Source organism: Zonotrichia leucophrys, chromosome 2, assembly GCF_028769735.1.
Source record: "Zonotrichia leucophrys gambelii isolate GWCS_2022_RI chromosome 2, RI_Zleu_2.0, whole genome shotgun sequence".
Lineage (NCBI taxonomy): Eukaryota > Metazoa > Chordata > Aves > Passeriformes > Passerellidae > Zonotrichia > Zonotrichia leucophrys.
In genome coordinates, this window is record NC_088171.1 from 78,340,664 (window position 1) to 78,359,561 (window position 18,898).

Here is an 18,898-nt window from a genome sequence, read left to right on the forward strand (position 1 = left end):
GAGGGCTATTTTCATTTGCAGTGATGTTTCAGTGAGTGGCTGCTACAAGATGTGTTTAGCAAAGGAACACGGATAAGGCTGAGGAGATCTCCTACGTGAGTTTGCTACACATTTACCTAAGGGCTGCCTGTCCGCAGCAGAACCCTGCAGGTACGTATTCCTCAACCACCTCGGGCAGCACCTCTCTCCGGACGGCGGAGCTTTGCACTGCCGTGCGCTGTCGGGGACGGGAGCGGAGCCGCCCCCAGACCGGGGCGAGCCTCCGCTCCCCTTCCAGCCCCGCGCTCCTTTCACCCCGCATTCCAAGGCGGGTTTCCGCGCCCCGAGCAGCCGGGCACGCGTCCCCAGAACCGGGGGCAGCAGCCACCTGGGCAGGGACGGGCTGAGCGCGGAGCCGGGGGGCGCTGCCCGCACTCGGGCCGGGCCGGGGCGGGGCGGGGCGCGGCCGAGAGCGGCGCTGGGAGCGGCGCGGCCCCGGCTCCGGCTCCGCCTCTGCTCCTGCCCCGCCTGGACGGGACGGGGGCGGCCCCGGGCAGGAGCGTGCTGCGGCGGGAGCTTTCCTTCTTCTCCTTCTCCTCCTCTTGCTCCTCCTGCTCGGCGTCAGCCCCGCTGCCGGCTCCCCACGGCGGCTATGCGCTGCCGGGACCGCCCGGCCAAGCGGCGCTGAGGGGGCGGGCGGACAAAGGCTGCGGGCTGCTGCCGGCGCTGGGGCGCGATGGAGCGGCGCGGCGGCTGAGGCGGCTCGGTGTGGCGAGCCGGGCCGGGCCGGACCGGACGAGAGCGGCACATGGTGCGCGGCTGGTGCCCGGCGCTGCGCACCCGCGGGCGGGCCGAGGGGCCACCATGGACAACTTCTTGGCGGAGGTGAGCGCGGGCCGGTGGGATGGATCCTCCTCCTGCTCCTTCTGCAGCGTGGGGTCGCTTTTGTCGGGCAGGATACCGGCAGCAGAGCGGCGGGAGGCTCACGGAAAGTGTTCGTTCCCTCGAGTAGTTCGGTTTGCAGGGTGCTCACAGGAGCAGCGCCCGGGGAACGGGAGGCTGGCGGAGAGGGAGGGAGGGACGGAGGGAGCTGCGCCCCCCAAATTCCCCCAACTTCCCGGCCTCTGTGGCTGTGGCCGGGGCGGAACTCGGAGCCGCCGAGCTGCAGCGGTGCTGCTGGGGCTGTCCGCAGCCGGGCGGGCTCTCGGCGCTCACTGGAGCTCCTTAGAGCGGCGGGGCATGGACGGACGGAGGGAGGCTCCGGTGCCGCCGCGCTGCCCCCCAGCCCCGCGGCCACCGGCGGCAGCTCCCTGCGGGCCGCGGGCAGCCGGGGCGCCGGTGCGGAGCCTGCCCCGCTCCCGGTGCGGAGCCTGCCCTGCTTGCTGCTGCCTCTGAGGCCGTGCCTGGTGGGAGCGGGGAGTCCCTCCTCGGGGTTCCCTGTGTGCCAGCCGGGGAGCGCGCTTTGTCCGCACCGCACGGGCACCAGAGGCGTCAAACGCTTCAGGTTTCAGAGGCAGGGCTGCCGCTGGGCACCCTTTTTTAAAGGTTTGTTCACTGAGTGTGTGTTATTAAGTACTGAAGAAATCTTTTATACAAAATGAAAAGGAGGGAGGCTGCATTCCTGAAAGTCGTTTGAGCTTTACCGTGATCTTGTGGATCTTGACTACTTCAGTATGTCGGGTGAGGAAAGCAAATCAAGGGTGCTTTGCTACTGACTTAGGATATTTGATAAAACTCAGAACCTGGGTCCTCTTCTGGTTCCAGCTAGCTGAATTTTGTACAACAGTATTCTACTGGATCAGTTTATCCCGCCTTGTGAACACAAAGTGGGCAGGATAAATGTCTTCTCTGTTGTGCCTGTAGTTTGCTGGCAAAGCCCGTGACTGGGTTGTGACTTCTGGTGACTGCCTGCACACTTGCTTTGATTGCACCTCTTGCCAAAGCAGTTGCACTGTCGGGGTTGTAAATACAGGCCAGGCATCTGTTTTACAGGGTTGTGATTAATCTGCAAAACTGTCCTTTGCCCTCGTGAAACAACATCCCTCGTGTTCTTGGTGCTGCTGTTGATGCTTCCACGAGAAAAATAGGTGATCTGTTTACTGAAATAGTAATTAGTCAAATAAAAGAAGGTCATACACTTTATTGCTTGTTGGCTTTTCATTTGTCAGACAACAAAAGTTCTGTCAACTGCAATAAGAAGGAAGAAATGCAGGATTAGCTTTGATGAAGTCTGAGTTAAGTAGTAATGCTGCCTTTTTTTTTTCTTTAGAGGATGTAGCCCTCACCTTTCAAAAGCTTGTAAGCCATGAGCAATATGGTAGCATTAACTTAGCCTTGCAAAATTAGTCTGAAGAGTCATTCGCCCCAACACAAAGTACTGCAGTGTGCCCTACATAAAGGTGAAGAAGAGTTTTCATGGTTTTGACTCCCCTATTAGGCAAAATTACTTGCTGCAGGGAAAACACAAGTAAATTTTACCAGTCTGTGTTAGCATTTCAGCATATATTTATGTTAATCTGTGGTTGCTTCATGTGGACTTTGATCTTTCTTAAGAACTTTGACTCCCTTTCAACATGCAGATATTACTTTAAAAGATCAGTAAATATAGCACCTTGACTTTAATCTGCATCCAAAGTCCCACCCACAAGTATAAACATTTTCCTTCCCTCACTCTGGAGCGGAGCATATGTAAATGGAAAATAGAGAGCATGAGGCACAATAGCAGAAATGCACGGAGTCTGACCCAGCTACCACAGAAGAATGTCTGTTGAAGGCACTGGATTGAGCCACTAGGTAATTTAATTTGTGTGAGGCAGACATCCTGCAGCTGCTCTTTACAAAAATATTTGCTGACTTATCTAAGGGAATTACTGTTCTCGTTAAAATAAGTTATAGCGTGAGGAAGAAGGAGGAAGCTGGATGAAAGGCACAGGTGAAAAGCCCAATGTGCTCTGCTCTTCTTTGTCAGTGATAAAAGCCTGCTGATATGATTATGTTTTGGGAGAAAAGCTGATAGTGGGAAGGATAAATACTGGCACTTCAGAGGGGTCATTCCTCAGCATTATCAAGAAGCTCTTGCTCACTACACTGGAGGCAGAAGTGTCTTCAGTCTGGGTGTCGCAGAAAATATTGTACAACTTAAAGGTGTTAATAGGAAAAAACCAAAACCTCTGCATTATTATTTCTCCCATATTTTTCCATAGCTAGATGCTAAATATAGCATGCCTCAGTAGAGGGTGATGCTTACTGGAACAAAATGAGGCAACTGGGTGAGACACCTGTGGAGAGCAAGAGATGCATCACAAGGGATGTAGTCCTGTTGGGACTTGCTGCCTTGAGTGAGGTGTGGGATAATGCCAGGCTCGTGCCAATCATCTGACACTGCCATCATGTGTGACTTAGCAGCTCTTTAACTTCTCCCTCTTGTTGCTCAGTTTCCTTTCTTTACTCTTTCTTAGTATTCTCAGCTTTTATTGTTAAAGGACAACAAGTGGTTGCACTTGTCTCCTGGGAAGCCTTGATTTCCATCCCTGTCCCAATTTTCTAGCTTGACCAATTTAAAAACAACTCATGGCTCTAAGTAAAGAATTAGGCTGGAAAAGTTTATCCTGTAACTTACTCCCCAACATGCTCTAATTGCTGCAAGGTATAAACATAATAACGAAGTTGCATTCTGAGTACAGAGGAAAAGTGTTTTGTGATGCTTTTTTAAAGGCTGTTGATTGGTCTATGCTACCTTACAGTCTTTAAAAGAAGGTTGGAGGTAGAATTTTAATTTCTTTTTGTTTTTGTAGTAATATTTTCTTATCGAAAGTATTAAAACCTGTAGAAATCCTGTATGGGTATGTGCAGTAGAGCCATTTGGCTGCATTGCTTAAAACAGCCTGAAAAAATTGTTCCCATATGTTTTACCAACAGCCAGAGTGCTCTCAAGGGAACAGGCTCCTGTGGTAGCTGAGGTCAGACTGTTTTCCAGTGAGAATGCATCCCTGCTAAGAGGGGATGTGTGCCATGAGGGAAGGAAGAAAGTAATTTCCAGATGGGGCAGACAAGGAGAGGGGAGCTCAAACTGCCCCTTCAGCATGTCAAGTTCCCGAGCAGGGCTTATCAGGGCAGCAGAGGAAGAGGATGCAGAAGTCAGGTTTATCTTCTTCCTCTTCCAAGCAGTCACTTTGACCAGTACGCACGGGTTGTTGCACTGAGCCGTGGTTGCTGTCCTTGTCACACAAGAAGTGACAAGCATTGCTGACCCAGTGGAGGTCAGAAAGGGCTTGAGGTTGGGAGAAACTTCTGTAGGGCATCTTGTGCAAACTTGTCCTCCAAGCTGGCGCTCAGCTTCTGGGGAGCTAACTTGCAGCACGGTGTGTATGGTGGTGGCTGCAGGGATTGTTTGGGTTTATCTGTTGCCAGCCTTAAAAGAATTTGTCCAAACCTTGCAACTGTGGAAATTGAAGAGAAGGGAGGAGAAAAATTGTGTGCCCTGCCTTCTGTGTAGGATGTCTGGGTAGATGATGTTGAAGGAAATCGCTATAAAGGATCACTGTCATAGAGGTCCTGCTGATGTTTATCCAACACTGCAAAGAAGTTTATTTGGAACTGTGGGGACCCTCCCAATGTCCTTTGAGGCCAAGCAGATACTCTGTGCCTACTATGCTTTTATTTTTAGCATTACCACTGGTACCTGGCGTTCAGAATGGTTTCCTTAATTTCTGCTCTCCACAGTTGCACATACTTGCCTGTGTACTTTGTTTTAAGGAGAGGGCTTCCAGCATGTATTCTGATGGAGCAAGTGTTGAACCTCCCTCTGTGGGAAGTATATGGGACAAAAATTTAGCTTCAGGAAGCTGTCAGAGGCGGTATCTGCCTGAACCTGGAAGCTCTTAATTCAGCAGCTAGCAGCAAGCTTTTTCTTGATGCTCTCCTGTTGCAACATTTGGCAGATCACAGCCTTACAGCAGTGAGTCCTTTGAGGGGTTCATCATCTCCTGCAGACAGGGGGCCTTGGCACCACCAAGGCTATTCACCTAATGAGAAAACCTGGTGGTGCAAATAAATACCTGCATTGCAATACATGGATTCTGGCTGTGCTGTGCAGCACAGTGTATGTGTTGGGGATGACCTTTGAAGTCTCCCCAGTTTTCATTTACAAGTGTTTTGGTAGTAACACAAGCATGGGTCTGATGTTCCAGCTTTAGTGTGTAGCTTACACCAGCAAAGTTGTCCTTTAGTCTGGTGGGGCAAAACCCGTGAGTGATGGCATAAAGGTGTTTCTGGAGACTTTCTGAGTGCCAAAGCCATGCCAAGCAGAAACAGTGTCTCTTTTGGCTGTTGATGTTGGCTGTGTTCTCTGAATTTTCTGAGCTCTGACTTCTCATGTATAAGTTTTCTTGAAAGCTGATGGTTGTTTTGTCTACAGTTATTTTTAGGTTAATTAGAGAGCACTGTGTTTTGAATAGAAGTTGTTTCAAGGGGGCTTACCTTATCAGGTCAGAAAGATGAAGTTTTTTCAGGTTTATTGCTCCAAGTTGGAAATTACATTCAGCTCATCAGTATCATGTAATGGTTACTGCCCACCACTGATATTCATATGTGCCTTTCATAAGACAAATTTGTGCAACTGAAACATTGTCGTGGCTGGGCTGGAGCCTAGCAACCCTGTTGGCATTGCACATACTGTAAAATGACACAAGAATTCTCTTAAGGCTGCAAAATACGTAAGTTTTCAAGTTGGCAGTGGAGGCTCTACATTCTGCAGGGTCTGCTTGTGGTTTTTTTGGTATGTTCAGGCAGTCTCCAACCAAAGAAAAGCTGTGAAACCCACTATTACAGAAGACTTGGCTGCTTCTGAGTCTGGACTTTTTTTTACATTCTGGTGACACCTCACTGAAATGTTAACTTTTTTTTTTGGTCTTTTCCCTAATTGTATGCTTGTGTTAGCACTTTGTCTGTAAGCTGTTTTGCTCTAAGAAGATGTTCTTTATACATGTTTTCATTTGGTGAGTACTGTGTGTGGGTGATATTGACCGTTGTGAACCCTTCAGTGTTTTTTGTTTTGTTTTGTTTCTTTCAGAACTGTCGCATGGCTTCCTGGCTGGTAAAAGGGAATAGTGCTTGAAAGCATGGCTAGTCCTAACTTATTTTTGAGGCCAAGTGGCACAGGCTTTTATCAGAAATGTCCCATATTTTTTTCCATGATTCTGTGATGGCAGGAGAGGACTACTTTGGGGGAGAGAGGAAGCAAAAAGGAAAAGTAGCTTGAGCTTTCAGTGTCATGTTGGGAGTTTAGTGCACTGGTCCAATGAGTAACCTGAGATACCTTGCAACCTTTCAGTGCTCTTGTTGCCCCCGTGTGCCTCAAAAGATGGAAGCAAAAGTTTGGGCCCCCTTATCAATAATTATGCATGGTTGTACACAATAGGCTTCTGTTCTAGTGATTTCAGCAGGATCTTCGTTTTCAGTGTGGTGAGACCATTATGGTCTCATGAATCTGTTTTTTGACTTTAAAAAATAGTTGAAGGAAAACTGGTAGGTCCCTGACTCTGTGCTGGAGCATATGTGTGAATATCTCTACATAGAATGTCACTGTGCCAGTCAACCCCTAGCGAGTGAATAATGTGCCTCCTTCTTTTTTTCTTTCAATATGGATTGTTAATATTGGTGGTACTTCTAAAAAAATATCTAGCAAGACAAATGCCTTTTTGTGTCTCTGGGGCTGCTGCAGGCCCAGTGGAAGGTGCAGCAGCTTCCAGCCAAGAGCAGGAGCAGCAGCTCCACCCCTGGAGCATCCGGCGTGTTGACTGCAGTGTAGTGGCAGCTCTGAAGGGAAGCGTGTCCTCTGGGTGGTTTGATCTCACCAACCTTTTTGGCTGCAGGGCCAGTATTTTTCCTTAGTGAATCACTGTCTCCAGATGTGGCCAGAGCCAGGAGCATGGTTTTGGGTGGAGTACGGGTAGAAGGGCAGGAGGTAAAAGTCACTCTGAATTAAGACTTTTGCTGAGGGGGCAAAAAAAAAAGAATTATCAGCCTTAAGTCACTAATTGTGACAACTTTACAAGTTTTGGGATGTGACCTCAAAACTTGTTTGATTAATTATGACTTCAGGCTTGTATCAGAGGGTCATGGCTTAGGCATTCTTGTTTCTCTTGGTTTTTCCTGATATTTTTCATTATGTGATATTTTAAACCATTAGTGAGGCATAAATGAGGATGATTTGGTGTTGGGACCATAGCTAATTGTAAATTACTGGGTTTAGGTATTATTGGTTCAAATTTTGCATAGTGGCTTTTTTTTTTTTTCCCTCCAATTATTTTAGGATTTTCTAAGATGTCCTATGTCTGAAATATGAGAATTATCCACTGGCCATATTTACTGTAATGCAACTTTGTTCTGGACAGCCCCCTGATTAAGAAAGGTTAAGTGGATTATCCTTTTCTTAAGAAGTCTCTTAAGTAGCTCAAACACCCCATTCTTATAAATGCAGAACTTTGGAAGTTTGGATTCAGAATGGGAACCGATATTGATTCTGCTCCAGATCTGCCTTATGAAGTTAAACTATATCTATGCTGAAAAAGAAACTACACCTTTGCTATGTGGAAAATATTAGCATTATATTAGGAAAATATACTGGGAAATATTCATTAGGAGAGAAGGAATGAGTAAAGATGGCTTGTATTTCTAAATGTTCCTGTAAGAAGAGGGGGAATGTTGGGGGAGAATATACTGTCCACTTCTAGACTCATTTCTGCAAAGCCAGTGATTAATACTGTAATCTCAGGCAGGTTCAAATGTCATTTATGCTTGTTCCCGATATCCTGAGCCACGACAGCCAATGTAGGGATGTCTGGCAGCTTTTCTGCAAGGTCTTGTTCTGTAGGCTTTGTGCCTGGGTGGACACTTTCCCATTGCAGACCAGTGGCTGCCTGGGGAAGGGTGCTGAGTTGATTCAGCTGTAAGTGCGTCATACCTGTGCTTGTTTTACTCATTAATGTAAATACTTGCTCTCTATTTAGCTGCTGTTTTCCTTTGGGCCCAGTGACCTTTTTTCAGTCCACCCTGTGAAAGTCTTCTTATTTAGTATAAAGTTTGGAGGTTTTTTTTCTGTTTCATTGAAATTACAAGCCTGAGTGATGCTGGAGTAACTGAATAATATATGGGGTTTTCTGTTGAATAGGTTACTAGGAACAGACACAATTTTGGTTCACGCTGAAAGCGTGGCAGAAGCTGGGGTGTGTTCGGTTTTGCTGGCCAAAGTTAACATTTCTGTTTTCTGTAGGCTCTTCTGTAGAGGGGTTTAACATAAAATTTCTATATGAGAACTTGTAGTTTTTCCTAGTGTGCAGTTGTGCTTAGGTACTTTTTCACCAAGGGGTAGCCACAGTCAGTAACTGGAAAAAAACAAGGCGTACTTCAGTTCTTTTATGGCTTTAAGGAAATCTCTGCAGTTTACCCTGGTATATGGAAGGAAGTCTTCAAAAGTGAAAGGTACTGGTAACTTGTATGGTTTGCTAAACTTACATTGAAAATTCAGATGAAATAAACCTTGAGCTGGATTTCTTGTGTGTTTCAATGACCCTGTCCCCAGTAGGCTAATGTAAACAAACGTATTGGAGCAGCACCTGAATATGGGAGTCAGTGTAATACCTTTTACTTCTTCCAGGATTAATGGCATACTGCAGGAAAACTTTCAAGAGGATAGAGTTTACTCCTGTACAATCCAGTGTCCTGCCAGAGTTTAGAGTTGAATAGGCTTCCTGTATTTGTATGCCAATACCTTGTAGTGGATACATACATTGTTTCAGTGGGGCATGTTGCCTGAGTTATGGTGTCAGACTTTATTTTCTTTGAGAGTATGTTGTCTTCCACAGCCCTTGCTAGGCTTTTGACTTAATGTTAAGCTAAGGTGAATGTTCAAGAAATGAATGTTCTTTTTAATCCATCTCTTAGATGGATTAAATGTTTTTATGGCATTTTTGGTGGGTTGGTTCTGGTTTGTTCCAAATGAAGGAAGAAGGAGAGGGTAGCTCAGCAGCAGATTTCAGGGACCAAGCTGTGCCTTCACATGGGATCCTGGCTGGGTGCATGCACAGGGTGAAGGGCTGTGTTGGAGGACTCAGGAAGTAAAAGATTAACTGCCCTTTGATGTGTTAGTATTGCCTTTTCCTATATATTCTTGGGAAACTAGTCATAATCCTTTATTAAAGGTCAGTGATACGAGAGTGTGTTAATACAAGTCTCTTTTGTTTTAGGGAATGCCCTTAAGGGCGTTGCTGTAAGGACACCTTAGCAGAGGAAAATGTTTGGTTGTTGCTTTTTCCCCTGGGAGGCAAAGCTATGGTCCCACTCTGAGCAACTTTACCCGAGGGCATTTTATCATAGCGCATCTGGCTCTGTACTGGGGTTGTCTTTATAACTATTGAGGGTCTTCTGGGTTGTGTTCTCTGTTCTTCTGGGCATGGTAATGCTGGCAGGGTGGCACCCTGCTGCCCAAGTCTGCTATCATGGTTTCAGAGTCAGGATTGATTGTGGTGCCTGTAGCACAACCTCAGGTGGAGGCCTGAGGCTCAAGGGTTGCTGAGTACAGGCTGTCAGCTGGAATTACAAAGCAAAGTATTACTGAAAGTTGTCATCAGAGTTAACACCACAAATCCCCTGGCCCTCTTTCTCTTAGAGATTTTCAGAAGGCTTTAGAAAACTACTTTTGATAAACTTCCCAGCATCTGGAGAAAACATTTCTGTAGTTCTTGAAATGATTGTGAACTGTGAAAGTCGTGCTACTGGCAAAGCCTTGTGTGGTTTTGGTGTTGTGCACTGCATGTGCCTGTTGATCTCACTGAGAGAAGTGCAGGATCTCTCTGAGAGATTCTCAGACCTTCTCTTTTGCACTCAGCCAAACTGGCCCTGGCTTTGGGGACAGCAGATAAGAGAAGTTTATTCGTTGTTTTAAAAAAGTATCAATGTTTATAGCATTATCGGAAATGGATTATTTGTTCTTATTTTAGTTGCTGTTGTTTAGAGTGACATTGAAATGTTTTCTCAGATTAAGTTAAATATATTTCTTAAGAGAATGGGATTGTTTTTCTTCTGAAGTTGTTTATCTTGAGGAGAAGTCAAATCCTTTTGTTTAATGTGCACATGTGATTACAGAGCCAGTGGACATCATTTCTATTTGACCATTTCAGTGGATCAAACCCAGCTTTGTGTCTTGGTTAGGTTATATTTTTATTTGCCTCAGAAGGGAGCCAAGTTGGCGGGACACGAGTCACGTCAGGAGTCACACTGGAGTTCACGTCAGGACAAAGAGTGGATGCTCATTCTGTAGGTCAGACTTCTTGCTTTGCTGGTCGTCTTCTTGGATCCCTTCCCCTTATTAAATATAGACTGGGTTTGTGATTAGGGCTTATCCCCTCATTACAGCTTTCTGGTGATGGGTACGATGAATAGGTTTGTTTGGTGTGTCCAATCAATTAGTATATTCCCCAGCAGAGAATAAGAGCAGCGTTTACAGCAGGGCTTTGAAGGGTGGCATTTCCTGCTGCCTTTCAGACCGTGTACCAGAGGAGTGTCCCATGAAGTGAGCTCTTTGTTCTTGAAACTCCAGTCGGATTCTGCCGTGTGATACTTGATAAGCTATTTCAAGGAATAAAGGTACGCAGCAAATCTGTGCTAGAAAATGTAATTTGTGCAGCAGACCCTTTTTTCCCCTCCTTGCAATAACATTTCTAATAATTTGCACACCAAATTTGAGAAGTTTTAACAGATGATAAATGGGATTTTAGCATTTTCACAGCACGTAAGGCAAAAGGCTGTCTCTGTTTTGTGTTCGTTTTAAGGGTCTCTACTCCCGATTTCTGTTCCTATCACACCATTTCTGCCATCATTGTGCCTTGGTGATCCAGTACCTTAAATAACTAGGACTCTGGTGCAGTAGTTAATACCCCAGATTTCTTTTGTACACAAGCCCATGAATACATGAATAAACTGAATTGCAATGAGATAAAATAGTTGTATTACACTTTTACTGTGTAGTTACACCTTTGTCAGTAGCATGCCTTTGTACCATGCAGTTAAGGTGGAGATGCCATCAGGAGCTCATGGAGGACAGAAAGTGGTACGGAAATCTGTGCATTTTCTTATGAGCATCCAGTGATCCTTTGCTGGTGGCTTGTTCTCAGCAGTCCTTACTGAGTGAAAAAGGAAAACACTGAGTCATGGAATTCTTTTCCTTCTGACAGGGAATCAGTAGTTACTGTGTTCCAGGTGCTTCTGGACTCAGGCAAATAAAGGCTGTAATTCTGAATTTTGATTTCTTGAAATTGTGTGCCACATACAGAAGCACTTCTTTATATTGCTTGGAACCATTTGATTTGAAAAGTGAACAGTTGCTTTATGCAGTCAGAGAGGCCACAAAAGCTTTGCTGTTTTCCTGGGATTTTTATTTTTTCTTTTCCTGCTGGAAGGCATCAGAGGTTTTGGTAGCCAGTATGAGCTGTGACTGTCCAAGAACACAGGGATGTGCCTCCCACTCTGCATGTAGACATAAGGCAAGAAGAGTGGCTGCACATAAATCATTGGCTGGATTGAAGGGACAAGAAAGGCTTAAGTCAGCAAAGGCCCAGACACCTGCAGCAACAGATCATGGGTCACCCTGCTGCTGGGATGGCCCCAGGCACTCCTGGGGAGGTAAAGGAGAGGAGCTAGCGTCAGGCTCTGAGCAGGAGCAGATGGTTCAGCAGGATGACTCCTCAAAGGGGGCTCCTTGTTGGATAGTGTCTGATAGCTGCTGCTTTAAAATGCTTGAATTAAGCTTTTTTTTGCTTTGTAGTTCCTTTCAACTTTTTAGAATAATCTTCTGTTGCTGTCCTCTAAACAGCTGGAGTTTTCCTAGCTGTAGGTTTTGAGTGAGCATTTGCTGGTTGGGTCTTTGGTATTATAGAATATCCTAAATTGGAAGCGATCCGCAAGAATCATTGAAGTACAACTCCTAGCCATGCACAAGACACCCCAGGTGTCCCACCATGTACCTGAAAGCATTGTCCAATGCTGCTTGACCTGTGTCAGGCTTGGTGCTGTGACCACTTCCCTGGGGAGTTGTTCCAGTGCCCAAAACACTCTGTGGGAGAAGAACCTCTTACTGATGTCCAGCCTAGACTCCCCTGATACAGTTCCATGTCATTCCCTTGGGTTCTGTCACTGGGCACCAGAGAGAAGAATCTGCCCCTCTGCTTTCCCTCAGAAGGAAGTTGTCGACAGTGATGAGGTCTCCTCTTACTCTTCTTCCTCCAGGCTGAACAGACCAAGTTACCTCAGCTGCTTCTTGTACAGCTTCCCTTCCAGATTCTTCACCATCTTTGTGGCCCCTTGGATGCTCCTTGATGGCTTTATACCTTTCTTACATCATGGCACTCAAAACTGCACACAGGACTCAAGACTGAGGCTGCCCCAGCTCAGAGCAGAGCAGGACAATCCGTCCCTTGCCTGGCTGTGATGCTGTGCCTGATGCCCCAGGACATGGCTGGCCCTCCTGGCTGCCCGGGCACTGCTGGCTCATATGCAGCTTTCCATCAACCAGGGCACCCAGCCCATCTCTCCATCCCCAGCCAGCACATTCATGAAGGGCTGCCCCATCCCAGGTGCAGAATCTGTCACTTTTCCCTTTTTGAACTTCTTATGGTTGGTGATTGCCCAGCCCTCTGATTCGTCTAGGTCTCTCTGTGGGGCCTCTCTTCCTGTGAGGGAGTCAACAGCTCCTTCCATTATAAATGCCAGCATTTTGGAAATTCTTGCATTTTATAGTAGCCTTTTTAAGTATCTTTTTTTTAGTGGTATTGAGCAATGATGTGCTTCTAGATAGTTTGGTATAGGCATATTGGAGAAATCTGTGGTTTTTCTCAAGAAAGCTGCTGTAATATATGTTGCAAAAAAATGGGATTGTGTCATTTGTTAGTAGTGCTTCATGGGTGGCAAAAATTATTGTAATAAAATCTTGCCTTTTGTGGTTTCCCTACTTTTTGTTGCTGTGTGATCATCTTTTCCACTCATTTTGTTCCCGACACTCTACCAGAGGAACAAATAGTCAGCAAGTGGCTCTTTCTCTCCAGAAGTCCACTGGTGGTATTACCACTTGTTTTTCAGGAAAGAGCTGAATTTTTATCAGATCTTTCTAACTGTTAGAAAAGGGAAAAATTTCAAGAGTTCTGTCACTTGGCAAATGTTTTGCTGCTGAGGCTGCTGGAGGTAGTCTGTACCTGCAACCATTGGGATGTTTGCTCTTCACATCTTCACTTGTGGAAGGGTCTGAGACCTCTGGGAAGTAAGGATGCTGCTTTTTGCTTTGCAAAAAAGAGGTTTTGTCAGTAAGCTCAGAGGTGTGGCTCTGTAAGGTGCTGGTTCCTTTGTGTGTGTGCTTATTTATTTAGCCTGATGATATTTTATTGTACTCCAGCTGCAGTGCTGTGCTGTTCCTTCCTTTGCCTATGTACCAATGAAGAGGAAAGGCGTGGGGGAAGAGAATACCTTGTATTGTTTGCTGGTACAGCTCTAAACAGGATATTTGTGCCTTCTGTTATCCTGTTGTTCCTTGCTAATATTGATGTTACCTACGATTCTTGTATATTGCTTGTATTTTTTCCATTTCTTAAATTTCTTTAATAAGTACATTATTTGGCACATCTGCTATGGAGGAGGAAATATATGGCAAGGAATTACTTCAAGGTTATTTAGAAGCAAAAAGAAAATTGATAGTTTGTGTATCTTCTCCCTCTTTCTTACCTTTGTAGTTAGAATTAACTGAAGCAGCAAAAAAAAAAAAAAGTGTTTGTTTGTTTGTTTATTTTTCCCAGTGACCTGGGAAGCTTGTTCCCGATTGAAAAACCATACTGAGCAAGAGTAACATAAATGTCTGAATTGCTGAAAGCTTTAATTCCCTGATGGAAGGGTGGTTTGTTGAGGAGAAAAAACAAGGTCAGAAGTAGTAGCCATTAGTGGCTATAAATAAAGTTACTCATTTAGGCCCTCAGACAGATAAAAGAGAGAGGTTGTTCCAGTTTTTCATATTTACCATGTGGTAAAAAGTAAGGTATGTCATGCCCTGCTGTTTTTTAGATGGCTTTAAAAATAGCTCCTCTTGAGCTGTTTTCTGCTCAAAGGAAGGTTTTCAAGCATACTTGGATAAGTGACGAAAGCTGCTTGGCCCCAGTCTGAAATAAATACATGAGTTTATGAATCATTTCACTTCTAGTAAGTTGTGTTCCCTGCAGGGCAGTGTCTGCTCTGTCAGTACATTTACACTTCTGATAAAACTCTGAATTTTGTTTTAAACCTGTATCTGCGGTCCTGTGAGCAATATGGAAATGGTGTAGGGCATAGCTGATGTGCACCCATGGGTGAATTGGCCCTCTCTCCTGTAAAATAAAACATGATTTGCAACCTCATGAAGGAGCAGACTGATTTTGTTCCTTGGGGACAGCAGCCATGGAAGTGAGGAGGATGCAACAAACCAGCCTGAAGTAGCAATGCACTGAGACTGCCCTGGGGACCCTGGTGGAGTCTGGAAGACTCCAGGGGCTCCCTGCTGGGTTTGGGAACCACTTCAGACAGACGGCTGGTTTTCCTAGGCTCCAAGTGTTGGGATTAACCTTATTCAGAAGGGCACCGAGTGCAGTCTGGGTCTTTCTGTGTCTTTACTGCACTGTGTACAGTGCTAAACCCACAAATTACACTTCTAGTTTAGAAGTCTTTGTTTAAGAAGCAGCTCCCTTCCATGCTTAGCTGTGTTTTCGCCCAATTAAGTGAAGGATTTTGGGGCTTGCCTGAATAGGTGAGTAATAATTAACCTCCCTTTGACTTAGTGGTGCAGAACTAGAACATTCTTCAAGCTAGATTTCTTCTGCCTTGGTGTTGGCTGACTGAGCAGTGACATGTCCTCTTTCCCCTTTAAAGCCAAGTGTATTTGTGGGCATGTTACATTTGTCGGGCTTCTCTGGAAAGTAAAAATAAAGATGCAGTGCTCTTGGGCTTTTCCTGAGTCCTTTATTAGGACACTGAGTGTTCTGTTCCTTGTGGCTCCCAGCTGCCTGTGTGCATTTTGCCCAGCAGCTCTTCCAAGGCTGGGGGGCTGTTGTAAAGGTCTCTCCTGATCCATGGGGGATGCAGGTGAGCAGACTGTTCCCAGCCTGTGAGTTTTGCTTCTCCTACCAGCAGATGTTGGCAGTTCCCGAACAAGTGGTTGCAGTAGTGGTTTCTGACTGGGCAGGAGACGGAAGTTGCTGGGTAAGCAAAGGATTGTGGACGGGGGTAGGTTTAAAGGCACAGGAGAATTTTAGGGTTTTGGTGATCTATAGCTAAGCTATGTGATCATGTCTAAAGATAATGAACCCAAAACAAGCGATGAGAGTTAGTGTTGATGCTTGAGTTTCTAAAATTTGGTGCCTTGACATAGTACCCAGGCTGTGTAATTCTTTCCATGGAAATTTAGCTCCTGATGTTGCTCTACTTAAAATAAGTAAAGACATGGTAATCCCAGGATGAATATGGGATACATTTCCCTCTGAGTAAGAGCAGAGTCATAATGTGTTTAAGCATTTTCTGAAATACCTTCAATTTCTCATTTCTAGCTGAGTGCAAGTAACTTGGCTTCTTACACGTCACAATCCAAGCTTGCTGTGGGAGAATTAATGAACATTTAGGGAAAAATGTCCCTAACTGTGACAGGGAAGGTTTAACTAGATGATCTTTAAAGGTCCCTTCCAGCATAAACCAGTCTATGACGGTGAGCACTGCATCTACTGGGACTCGGGAAGCTCCCAAAAATTCACTTAACCACAAAAAAGTGATTGAAACCCAGGAGGTAACCACTGCTGGTCTTGTTACAAGTTATATTGAAGTAGCAGTGATGCTACTTCAATATGGCGGCACCCATGGTCCAAGCACAGCTTCTGCAGATCTGCAGTCACCCTCACTGCAGTGCACACTGCAGGGCCCCTCTGCATTGCTGCTGCAGCTCCCAGGTGGGCAGCAGTGGGTGGCACAGCCTGGCATGACCCCACAGCCGTGTCCATCCTGTCGGGGATGAGGGCAGGAAGCCTCTGCCACAATCCTCTCTGTGCTCTTCACACAGACCTGACTTTGTTTGCAGATGACTTGTCTAACTCACCATTGCTTTCTAACCCATCTCAGGATCATTGTTACATTGATTTGTACATTGACCCTAGAGCTGCTTTTATTGCAGACATGTCCTTGGAAAGACAGAAATCGGCTTTTTATTTCTACTTAATTTCTTTTAATGAAGCCAGCAAGCTGTCTCCTTACCTATACAGGGCATGGCATGTATTGAGGGAAGAGCATTTATATCTGGTACCTTTTGTAGGGAAGATATTTAAATCTGACCTGCAAGATCCACAGGAGATTTTTTTTTTTTTTGGTTTTTAGGAAACTGGCCTTAAGAGACTACTGTCGTTGAAAGACTACAAATAACTGCTGCCATATTGGCACACAGAAGGTCAAGTTCAATGATGTTTCCTTTAAATTATCAGAAAGGAAGCAGAGCAGTGTATGAAGTTGAAGAGTAAAGGAGAGGGTGCCATGTAGTTCCTACCTCTGCCAGTGCAGCAGAATTGCCTCAGGGCTGGATAGGGGTAATTACACCTCAGCCTTTGTCTTTCAGGCACCAGATGGTATCGTGAGAGCTGCTGTTAGGAACAAAAAGTCCCACGCTGGAAACATGGTGAAGAAAATAGACTTAAAGAGGAATTGGACATTGCCCTTTCCCCCAGATGAGCAGGAAGAAGTTTCATGTGACATTATAAGTTATTGTGTAAAGCAGTAACTGTGTTTTACAGGGCAGGCAGTGCTCCACACCTGTGGCACAGCACGGTCCTGTTACTCATCAGCTGCCTGGGAGCAGCGGGTGTGGATGTGCGTGCACTCAGGGTGATCCATCACCAGCCCATGCTCAGTCTTGAGTATTCAAGAATTGACTTGCTGGGGAAAATTTCTGCTGGAAGCTTTTCTTTTTTTCGCAAGAGAAGAACCACTGAATGATTCACATCCTTTATTTCTGTAAACGTGTCCATAAATCATTTTTAGACGAAAAATAAATGAATACAGTTTTATCTGAGGGAAAGCCTCAGACTGAGAAGCCCCAAACAAGCTTCTTGCAAATTGGCTGAAGGTGTGTGTTACCTCTGGAAGTTGGATCTATTTGAGGTGGTTCTTAATGTGATCTGGAGGAATGAAAATGGAGAAAGTATCTCTCTTCATACTAACTATGGGCCTAGATTCTGTAGTTCTCCTGTACAAATGGGATCTTGCTTATGTGAACATGAGGCATGGATTTAGCTCTTACAAGAGGAGAATGTCATGAAACCATGTGTTTATATGAAAATATACACAGAAGTTCTGAAGGTCACATTTGAGCATAAACAAATATGCTCATGTCTCTCTGGAGATGAAAGGGAGCTGAAAACGTGACCAAAACGATGTTGTGTCAGCACTCTCTTAAAAGATCTATGTACAGTGATAAACATGCTGCCAGAATTGAGCTGTGCTCATCTTATGGGTAAGCAGCTAGAATTATGATGCAATTATAATAATTTCTTCAAAATAAAGACAAGCTGGTACTTGAAACAGCAGTGAAATTGTAGGAAGAGTGGCTCATGAGCAATGGGGGGAAAGTGACGTCATGTGAATGCTGTCGTGGGATTTGAATGATTTAAACTGCATTGCTGCATGTGCCAAAGTGCTGCAGCCCTCAACAAAAGCTTCACTCTGCTTTTGTCATGGTCGACCAGTTACTATAATATTTCCCTTTCCAATATGTTTTTCCCTTTCCCTGGGTAGAGAGGTGCAGTGTATAAGTAAGGCTCTTGCCCTCCCTTGGAGTTTGCACCCATGCAAATAAAACCAGATCTGCCGCCTGTGCTAAGCAGGGGGCCAAGTTCTGCTTGGTGACTTGCTTGGAGGAGGAACAGCAGGCACACAGTCCCTGCAGCTTGCAATATTTTCCACTGCACACATGAAAATGGTGTGGAGCTCTGAGGACTCAAAATTAATTTCCTGAGAGGTGAGGAAATCTCTGTTCCTGCCTGCAGAATGAAGCATTTCATATGCTGCATCGTGGGCTAGAGGTAGTATGTGTGGTAAGCAGAAAGTTATTGCTCCACTTTGAGATGATGATTTATGATTTCTTTGAAGAGAAAATTGCTTATTTTTAAGGCCAGGTCTTTTTGACCAGCCAAGTAAAAGCTTGGAGGAAGCTAATACAGAGCTGGCAGTGTAGGAACACATTGCTACTGCAACATTTATTTGCAGTAAAGCCTAAGCAGCTTTTCGTGTTTCTTACTTCCTAGAGTTCAGGAGTGTTGAAGAGCCACCAGCTTCAGCAAAGCTGTCTTGTGAGGCTGGGCTTTTTGGTAGTCACGAGCAAGATGCTTCTCAGTTGTTTTGCCACTGAGATTAGTGATGACAGACTGTTGTGTTATTTTTACTCTTCAAAAAAACAAGAATTTTGGCTAAAGCAGTACAAATAATTAGGAACATGCTTGAAAACATTCACTTTTTTTGAAAAGACATTTCTGAGAGTAATTCAGTAGGGATGAGTACCCCTCCAGGTGACCATGTTGGATCATTTTCCCCAGAGGAGGTTTGGGCTGAAGAAGCAATCATTCATTCTTGTGTTTGTGTCACATTCATATCAGCTGAAATCAAGCACGTGCTCTGACTAATGAGGCTTTCCCAAATCCTCTTCTTAATCCACTAATTAGCCAAAAAAGCTTCTCTTTGCACAATTTCATGCTTCAGCATTTGTGGGAAAGTTTTTTTTAGTAGTGTTTAGGTCATTTTATTTTACTTAAGAGTTCTTTAAAAATCCCAACAAAACAAGTCAAAAACCACCACCCAAACAGAACAAATAGCTGGTTAGTTT

The 18,898-nt window shown here is 45.0% G+C and overlaps 1 protein-coding gene across 1 annotated transcript in view; it reads left to right on the forward strand.

Moving 5' to 3' along the window:
- Positions 1 to 587: 587 nt before the first annotated feature.
- The window catches only part of MYO10 (myosin X), a 162,880-nt gene continuing 144,569 nt past the window's right edge, over positions 588 to 18,898 (forward strand). Inside the window, exon 1 of the mRNA XM_064705478.1 lies at positions 588 to 864. Within this exon, the coding sequence (XP_064561548.1) occupies positions 844 to 864 (21 nt within the window). The 5' untranslated portion in view covers positions 588 to 843. The remainder of the gene's footprint in view (positions 865 to 18,898) is intronic.